Genomic DNA, 9,704 nt, shown 5'->3' on the forward strand with positions numbered 1-9,704 from the left:
TGAATGCTCTAGGTAAAACCTATCTGTGGGTAGTTGGCAGGTGCTCTGGTGTGGTTTGCTCCTTCTTTTCTATCAAACATCTGTTGTCCTTATCTCCTCTCCTTCTTTTTTGTGTTTGTTACTCTCTTGTAACGCCTCTAATCTTTGGCACATCTGGTGTCTTTATATAACTTTATAGTCTTGATGAAGGCAGGTGCGTTATTTTCTATCATGCTTGTTGGTTGGTTTGAATTTGTGACAATTGAGAGGAAAAATTTGATTACGTTTTTCTAGACAAGCTGTTCAACAATTCCATTGGTGTGTTTGAGAAACCAGTGGTGCCAAAACAAAGAAAATAAGCATATCGGTCAGGAAATGGCATATTGTACGAGCTATCTGCGATTTCGAGTTTTAAAGAACTCATGTTATTTGTGCCCGACTAGTTGGTAGACATTAAGCTGTTTTGTGGCCTTGGTCTACATAACAGAGATGTTTTTTTGTTTTAGTTAGTGTTTTATGGCACTTGCAACGCAATAAGGTCATATAAGTGTCGAAGATTAGACCTGTTACCAGAGAGTAACAAACACAAAGAAGAATTAGAGAGATAAAGGCGATAGATGTTTGATAGGAAAGAAGGAGCTAACCACATCAGAATACCCGCCAACCACCCACTAACAGAGGTGGGGTGTTCTTTGAAACTACTTGTTGTGTTATATATGTCCTTGCTGGATCACATTGTACCATGTGAGTGATTGGAGGGCGCCTCTAGTTGGTCCTACATCTTTTTTTTTTCTTCTTTTTGTTTCTGTCTTTCTGTCGTTACTTTTTGCCTGATCTAAATGTCGTGGCAGGATAGAATAAGAAATGAAGAGCTATGGGAAAGGACCGGACAAAAGGATATAGAAGTAGAAATAGGACTAAAAAAGTGGCATTGGATGGGACACAGCTTCAGAAAGCCCAGCGGAAACATCACAAGACTGTCACTGCAATGGAACCCACCGGGAGCATGAGGCAGGGGTAGGCCACAAGAGACATGGAGGAGATGTGTGGAAAGGGACATGAGAGAGATGAAGCTCACTTGGAACGAGCTGGGAAGGATGGCCCAGGATAGAGATAAATGGAAGGAGCTTGTATGTGGCCTATACCCTGCCAGGGGTGAAAGGCATTGATGATGAAATGTCGTGTTATTGTGTTGATGTGCTTGTTATATTGCCAATTATGTTGATCAATAAACGAATAAAATTATATATTTTTTTTCTGTCTTCCTCGTTTCTTTACAGGAATGCCTACAAGAGACAAATGAATGAGTTTGATTGCCCAGTGGCCAATGTTGTGGTCACTGAGACTCAGATCATCAGAGAAACTCTATGGTGGGTGAAGGCTCTAGTCTGTTAGCTCTGGAGGTCTCACTAAATCCTGTCTTGGCCGCTGATTGGACCTGTTTTGTTATACTGTTTTATACTGACAAGTTTATCAGGAGGATAATAGATTATGTTAATTTATAATGCATATTCTATGCTGAAAAGAGGGCTGTATGTGCTGTGCAACTTGTTAATGCCCCTTTGTCAGTTTAATATATTAGTTTTATAGTTTTTCCATAATTTACCTCTGCTCTAAGATAATTTTTGTAATTGTTCATTATTCAATTTCTTATGTCACCTGTTTCTTTTAATCACATTTTTCAGCTGTGATAGATGGTCGATGAAGGAAATAATGGTTGACAAAATGATTATTCATTTATGGTTTTGTATCCCTTTGTATGAGTTTCTGTTGTGAATTTTAAGTTATTGATGCATCCTCGTCAGGAGGTGGAGATAACTGTTTCAGACTGGCAGATGTGAGATGGTTTGTGGTTATGGCCATTTATGCGCTGAAGCAGCCTATGTCCATAAAGGTTTAAATTGTATTGATGGGTTCATCAAACATTTACAGTCACCATTGTTATCTCAAATGTCTGTCCTATTTTCTCTGCCGGTAGGATCTTGATGGGTATCCCAGACTCTTTTATCTTCAAGCACTCGGGCAAAGAGTTCAGCCTCAACCCTGATGTGTACGTCATGCATTTGTCCACTGTGAGTGTTGCAGTAAAAATGTACAGAACTTAGAACGAAAGCTTCGTTGAACTTTATTTTTTTACAAAGTTATTTAACTGTTTTGTGTGTTTTCCATTTATTTTGTCTGGACTCTACAAGTGCAGAATATACTCAGGTGTTGCTGTTCTAGTAATGACTTTTAAAATTGTTTATTTGAAATTTTATGGTGGCGGTGAATTTCAATGTCAAACTTACACATGGGATTAAGAAATCTAACACTTTTAGTACCATTGGTGACTTTAGTAGCCAGGCCGTAGTATGCTCTCATTACCGCTGGTGGCTGTAATCCCCGACTCGACCAGGCACACTTAACATAATTAAACAACAAACAAAGCCAATGCACTGAAGTAAATACCAAAGGAAGTCACTCTATATGACAGCTGAATGGTTGATAAAGTTCTGAGTTTTTTCAAGCATGTTTCTTGGGCTGCGAAGGTTTTTAAAGAAAATGTAACGACATTCTTCGATGGCTTCAGTGTTCCAAACTGGTGTGGTACTTGAGGGTTTTTCACTATATGAGCTTTCAGTACTTTAAGTGTTATAGGAGAATGTAGATTTCATTTTAGAAATATTTTCCAGCTATCAGAAATATTCTGTGACATGGGCAGATTTTTCGAAAGAGAAAGAGAGAGAGAAAGTACTATGTGATGTGTAGTTTGATATGCAGAACTTGCTAAATGCATACTGGGAATGCCTTTCAGTAGAGGATCAATATTGTTGTTTGCTTCATGTTACAAGCTAGCCTCTCCAGTCTTACTTATGGCAATCTGGTTTTCCTTGTTATAATCAGGAGTGGTTGTTTTTGTGTGGTATTATTTGTGTACATCTTTTTTTTGTGTGTGTTGACATTGATAGATTTTTTTGGGGGGATCAAAACGGGTCCGTTTTCAGACATGACTGCTATCCGTATCCATCTAAACTCAGCTGTTTTGAATCTGAAATGTTTCTTTCATCTATTTGACTTTCCAACCCAAACTCTGCTGTGGTATCACTGAAGATTTGCAACAGAGAACCTTTGTTTTTATGTTGGCAGCCCTTTGGGTTTTTTTCTATTTGTGTTTTGTTTTTTATTGAAACCATCATACAGATATTTGGAGGGTACCACTGATTGATCGTCTTTGATTTTTGTTTCTAAACTCTTGTCTGTGATACTTTTTCAGTGCACATCTTCTCCTTCTACAAGTGGCAGGTTTAGGGTAGACATTGAGGCATATGGCACCCCATTTCTTTCTGTTGTCAGTCTTCCTGATCTGCTCAATTTTTATTCATTGTGTTGTTTGTCGTAAAGTTTCTGAGGCCATATGTTGTTCTTTGTTTTCCTCTGCTGTCTTTCCCTCCATCTCTCCCGACAGTAGAAGTTTGTCATGTCTGTTTCTTCTATTTATGTGGCCAGAGAATCTCAACTGTGTCTTCTTGATGGTTCTGGTGAAAGACCTTTCCGAGCACTTAACAACAGTCATTGTGTGGATGTTCTCTGTGTTAGGCTAAATGAAACAGTCAAATCTGTGTTTTCGCTTTGAACAAACTGATCTTTGTGGGTGGTTGACAGGTGCTCTTGTGTGGTTTGCTCCCTCTTTCCCTTCAATTACCTATCATCCTTATCTCCCCTCTGTGGGTGGTTGACGGATGCTCTGGTGTGGTTTACTCCTTCTTTCCTATCAATCAACTATCGTCTTTATCTCTCCTCCTTTTTTATGTTTGTTACTCTCTTGCAACACCTCTAATCTTCAGCACTTATTTGACCTTATTGTGCTGCAAGTGCCGTAAAACATTTACTAAAACTAAACTTATCTCCCCTCCTTTTTTGTGTTTATTACTCTCTAGTTACACTTCTAATCTTTGGCACTAATATGACCTTATTGTGTTACCAGTGCCCGTAAACGCTAACTAAAACCAAAAAACCAATTTTCTACAAATCCTGGCAGGAAAGTCTGGAGTGCTCCCTGCGGCCACTCATGAGAAAGGCCAATCAGGTTCACGCTTTGTCCACGTTCGTCTCCGACCTGGTGGCCCAGAACTGCGGAGGAGACACTGGGGCTCCCCCACCACAGACGTACCAGGCATTCGGGTCTTGTGTGTTCCGCTTCCTGTCAGACTTCAAGAGCTTTCTGGTGGGGCTGGAGCAGGAGGTCATGAGACAAGGTCAGCTGGAGTGTCCGTGTCGTCGGTTGTTGTGTCTTCTGTGGGTGGTTGGCAGGTGCTTTGGTGCGGTTTGCTCCTTCTTTTCAATCAAATATCTGTTATCGTTATCTCTCCTAGTAGACTTCGTGCTGTTGAGGCTTGAGAGGTGAGCAGAGTAAGCCTGATTCCCCGTTTGGACTACTCTGTTGACATTCTCCATTAGGTACTCATATAACCTTGTGTAGTTGCGAGTGCCATAAAACCTTTCTAAAACTAACTTATCTCTCCTTCTTTTTTGTGTTTGTTACTTTCTTCCTGTTTTCTCTTCTGTAGGTGGTTGGCAGGTGCTCTGTTGTGGTTTGCTCCTTTTCAATCAAACATCTGTCCTCCTTATCTCTTCTTCTTTTTTGTGTTTGTTACTCTCTTGTAACGCCTCTAAGCTTTGAGAGGTGGCATTGGTAACCTAGTGGTTAGATTGTGGGTTCGGGGTTTTGAGCCTGAGCTAGGTCTGAAGTTATGTCCTTGGGAAAGGCACTTTACACAAAATCCCCATGTGACTCGGTCCTTTCGGAGATGGACATTAAATTCAGAGGTCCTGCCTCTTAAAGAGCCTAATAGTGTTGATAGGGGCATTAAATCTATACATCATTTCACAATTTAAAAACAAATCTTTGGCTGTAATATCATATGACCTAACTGTGTTGCAAGTGACGTAAAACTCTTACTAAGATAAGACAAGTTGATGTGTTTGCTACGTCTATGCTGTCATCTGTTTAATGGAATGGTAGCATATATATATATATCGACATCTCATTTTGGAAAAGACTTAGTTTTCAAAAATACTGCCTGACCTGTTTTAGACGACCGCACCTAGTCAAGGAGAAATGTGGTTATCTTAGACAGGTGGTCTTCTTGGAGAGTGTCATATCATAGGAAAATCACAAAGGGGAGGGGGGGGGGTGGTCATTTGTACAGGTGATTGTCTTAGACACTTGGTTGTTAGAGCAGGTTTGACTGTGTTGTTTTACCAAAATCAGATTTTCTTTTTCTTCTTTTTTTGCTTTCTTTTCGTTGACTTTAAAATTGTTTTTCGCTTCTCCAGAAAAGCTGATAACGCTGGACAAGCTGACCTCTAACCTTCGCTCCTGGCTGCCAAAACTTCAGGCCGTGCACGGTGTGTACATCTGTGGGGTGGCCCAGGCCTCTCACCACCACCGCACGGCCAACAACTGTGTCAAGGCCACGGCTCTGCTCGACACGCTGTATGAGTCTGTGTTTGAGTCGGATCTACTCTGTGGAGTGGACGGGGAGGGAGTGGTATGTCATTTATCTCTTTTCTCTTAATTTTCATAGTTTTATGCCTTTTAACCCTATCCGTATGCCGTTGGGTCATGTTGTACCCCCCGGGTTCTATTCTTCACATTGTAGAATACTTCTAGTACGAAAATTTCTTTGAAACTTTCGGTATTTATCAAAAAATCATTTTGACAGACTGCTATGCAAAACATACGGATCAGATTAACGAGTAAATTTCCTCTTTGAAAACTGTGGCACAGAGTTCCTCAAGTTGTATGGATACGATTGTAAAACACGACATACAGATAGGGTTAATGTGGTGGTACCTCTGTAGGGTGGCATCAGTAGTCTACCAGACTTATAATCATACGGTTGTGAGTTCAGTTAGTGAAGGCTCAGCTCGACTGGATGATGCACCATGGGAAAAGCACTAAACGCTGATTGTTCTCTCTTCACCTAGATGGTAATTGGTAAAGACGACGATGTCGTCATTTCCCCTAGGAATGTCGGTTGTTTTAAATCCTCAAAAACGCCAGGGTCTGAGTCAATAAATACATCAAGTAGGTCTATGTCTGATCCCTTGTCACCTTCCTGGTCAGACGTTTTGAAAAATTGTTCACAACAACCAAAATCTTCTGAAATATCCCCACAAAACCCTCAAACAAGATTGTTAACGATCAGCGTGATTCAAAGTGGTCGCTAGAATCAATACTGCATGGACAAGTATCAAGCACAACGCAAATTTTTGCTTCGTCATCTTCGTTCTTCGCTTTAAACTAGGTCTATGTATATCGTGACCAGTGGTCGCGGTCAGCACTGAGCAGTAGTTTAGGCTACATGCAGAGGGTTAAGTTTGGTGCTGCATAGGAATGAACAACAATGATGTATTTGCAAAATTGTCCGTTGATATATAATGATAATAATAATAGTTAGTCCACCAAGGCTTGAAAATGACCAATGTTGATGTATAAGTTGCATGTCTTATGTGAATCATATTATACCCAATATGTAATTTAAGAAGTACTTAATTTTCAGATTATGTATAACTTGTTGTTGCACCTTCAGTTTCCTCGAGAGATCAATAGGACTAATAGTTTTTTTTCCCACCTTTTTAACTTTCTTTTCTTTCTTCTTTTATGCGGCAAAAGTAATGAATGACTTGTGGGCAATTGGTGGGTGCTCTGGTGTGGTTTGCTCCTCCTTCTTTTTTGTGTTTGTTACTCTCTTGTGACACATCTATCTCCAGCACTTATTTGACCTAATGTGTTGCAAGTGCCCTAAAACTCTTACTAAAACTAAACTAAAAAAGTATAACCTCACAGTCTTTGTCTGCACTGACAATCACAGCCTGATGTGTCCTGCGCCTGCCTCCCAGTGACCCCCAGTGGTGACCCTGGATAGGACTTCTGAGCAAAGTGGTTATATATTATACTAGAGCTCGCGGCAGTGATGCCACACGTGTCAGACATGGATGGGAGCCCTTCTTACCTTAATAATAATAATAATGATAATAATGAAGATCATTTCTATTGCGCCCACTCTAGGCGCTTTACATAAATGCATGTACGAACCATATTCACGCACACACACATACATACACTCACATACACACCCACACATACACACACACATACTCTCTCACACACACTCACACACATACACACACAAACACACGCATACACTCACGCACACATGTGCACACACGTGCACGCCAAACACACGCACACACACACACACACACACTCACACACGCACCACACACGCATCTACTTTCTTATCACACGCGCACGCTTACACGTCGTTACGAAATGAGCACATACAAATATATAATAAAATAATATACACAGTGCAATTCGCAAAATACATAAATAGCCAGCACACTCCCACTTACAAGAACAGTCTGAACCCTCAATCCGCTACCCACGATCTCTAGTATATTATTACTGCCATGCCGTCATATTTCAGTGCAAACTTGTAGATTTCCTCCTAAGACCACCGAGATACCTCCACGTCAGTCTTGAATAGTACTCACTCGTCTGTTGAACTGTGCATGTGTGTACATGAAGTTCTGCGTCCCAGAGTGGGCACACGCAGCCCTCGTTCGTCTCTACGTGGGAGACATCAGTGCCATGAACTCTAGTACTAGACATGACCTCTTGGGTTCTAGGCCAAGTCAGTTCTAAATAGTGGAGGGGGACAGTCTGAGGAAGGAGTTTGCTTTTAACATTTCTATTTCTTTAATATTTCTTTTTCCTGTTGTCCAGGGAAAGCTGCTACTCCGGATGTTGATAGCGTGCAGTGAACCACTGCTGAGGATTGCCAGTGACTGGGTCAACTGTGGACATCTTATGGATCCAGCCGGAGAATTTGTCCTCCACAGGTCTGTTGACCAGGAAGTTTAAAGTTTTCCATTTTGTTGACCGCGTACTGGTCATTATTGTATGTGCCTGTTTGTTTGTTCCTGCTTCATTACGTCTCACTCACTCTTCTCAACAGGTAGATTGTGGGAAAGTGGGTGGTTAGCGGGTGCTCTGGTGTGGTTTGCTTCTTTCCTATCAAACATCTATCGTCTTTATCTCCCCTTCTTTTTAGTGTTTGTTACTCTCTTGTAACACCTCTAATCTTCGTCACTTATATGACCTTATTGTGTTGCAAGTGCTGTAAAACTTACTAAAACTAGATTATGGGAGAACTTTGAGTTGTCTGCTCCTTTTATTTGTTAATGTTTTACTGTTGGTTGACTCTGTCTCTGGCGAGATGTGGATGTTGTGCTGTTAATTCACCCTGAACCACCTCTCACCCAAACCTGTGGTTTGACTTTATTCTTAGTTGGACATGACCTAGTTGCTGGACATTTTAATTTATAATTTTTTTTTTTTAAACTTGTTTTTGTGTCCGTTGCAACATAGTGTTGGCTGTTTGAGAGGGTAGTGGCTGACTGCTGTTCAAAGCTTTGATAGGGTCTGCAGCATTTTTTTTATGGTTGCGATTTTCAAGATCAATAGTTAGCAAAATGTGGCCTTCATGTCACTGACTCAATCTTAGCAAACACAACAGCGACATCTACAACAACAGCCATAATTCTTCCTCTTATTTTCATTTGGACTCCTTGTTGTCAACCCTTTGTCATCATCATTGCCTTTCTCACCCTGGGTCAGGGAGTAGGTCATGAACAAACACTTTCCACCTTTCCCTATCCTGGGCTAGCCTTTTGATGTTGCTCCATATCAAACTTTTCTGTGGTTCTAGAAATACAGACATCAAATCTCTGGATGAGACGTTTTGGGAGAAAGCTTTTGTCTCCAACCTCAACCAGGATGAGGAAGACGATGCAGAAACAGCAGCCACAACAGAGTCTCAGCCCCTGGCAAATGTCAGCGCCTCGTCTCAGAGATCTGGGACTTTGTCCTCATCTATTCCCAATGCCGCGGAGAGAACTGTCTGTGTGGAGCCTGCCTTGTATCCCAAGTTTTTGGGTTCGGTCCTGGGTAAAGTGATCCTGACGGGAAAGTCGATGGAGATGCTGGAGAATCTTGGGAGAATGGAAGAGGCTCTGGAGATTGGAGCAAACTTGCGTAAGTTGAACTTGTTGTTGTTGTTGCTTTCTTCATTTTCCTTTTTTCCCTCTTCTTCTATATCTTTTTTCTCTTCTTCTTCGAAGAAAAATGGTGGCGTGTTATCGGTTGCAGCATCCTTTCACTTCGTCTGGCTTCTTCCATGGAGGAGCTGATGCACTTGAAAGTCGGTGTCAGGAAGGGCGTCTTCGCTTCTACAGTAGTGTGCTCACTCCTTTCCTTTTCCCCAAACACCTTCAACTGTGTTTCATTGAACTTAGTTTACATTTCAGATCTTGCACTAGTCTGGTCTCCTTGAGGGAGGACCTCATCACATATGCGTTAAGTACAGTAAAGCAGAATGTTTAATTATTTAATATTTGTAAAGCCCATGTAGTTGCTGTAGAGTGTGGACATGCGCTATATAAATGCAGTGATTATTATTATAATGTACAGTCGAACCTGCCTTAACGGAAACCTGTATAAAACGGAAACCTGTCTTAAAGGAATCTCCCCGCTCCCCCCTTGATATATTCCTCTTTAATTACCAGTATAAAATGGAAACCTGTCCAACGCGGAAACGGAAAGAAAAATCCGCTCCCTTCCGAGGGTTTCACCTGTCTAAGACGGAAAATGCTTTGCCCGCTCAGCCCTGATATGA

General features: G+C 41.2%; 1 protein-coding gene across 1 annotated transcript in view; it reads left to right on the forward strand.

Moving 5' to 3' along the window:
* Nucleotides 1–9,704, forward strand: part of LOC101850285 (gamma-tubulin complex component 5) — a gene marked incomplete in the record, with an annotated part of 40,039 nt that overhangs the window by 14,604 nt on the left and 15,731 nt on the right. The window contains 6 exon segments of the mRNA XM_005109516.2: nucleotides 1,260–1,349; nucleotides 1,958–2,051; nucleotides 3,998–4,214; nucleotides 5,296–5,510; nucleotides 7,754–7,869; nucleotides 8,739–9,064. Coding sequence (XP_005109573.2) covers nucleotides 1,260–1,349; nucleotides 1,958–2,051; nucleotides 3,998–4,214; nucleotides 5,296–5,510; nucleotides 7,754–7,869; nucleotides 8,739–9,064 — 1,058 coding nt within the window.

The sequence above is a fragment of the Aplysia californica genome, unplaced genomic scaffold (assembly GCF_000002075.1).
Source record: "Aplysia californica isolate F4 #8 unplaced genomic scaffold, AplCal3.0 scaffold00785, whole genome shotgun sequence".
Taxonomy (NCBI): Eukaryota; Metazoa; Mollusca; class Gastropoda; order Aplysiida; family Aplysiidae; genus Aplysia; species Aplysia californica.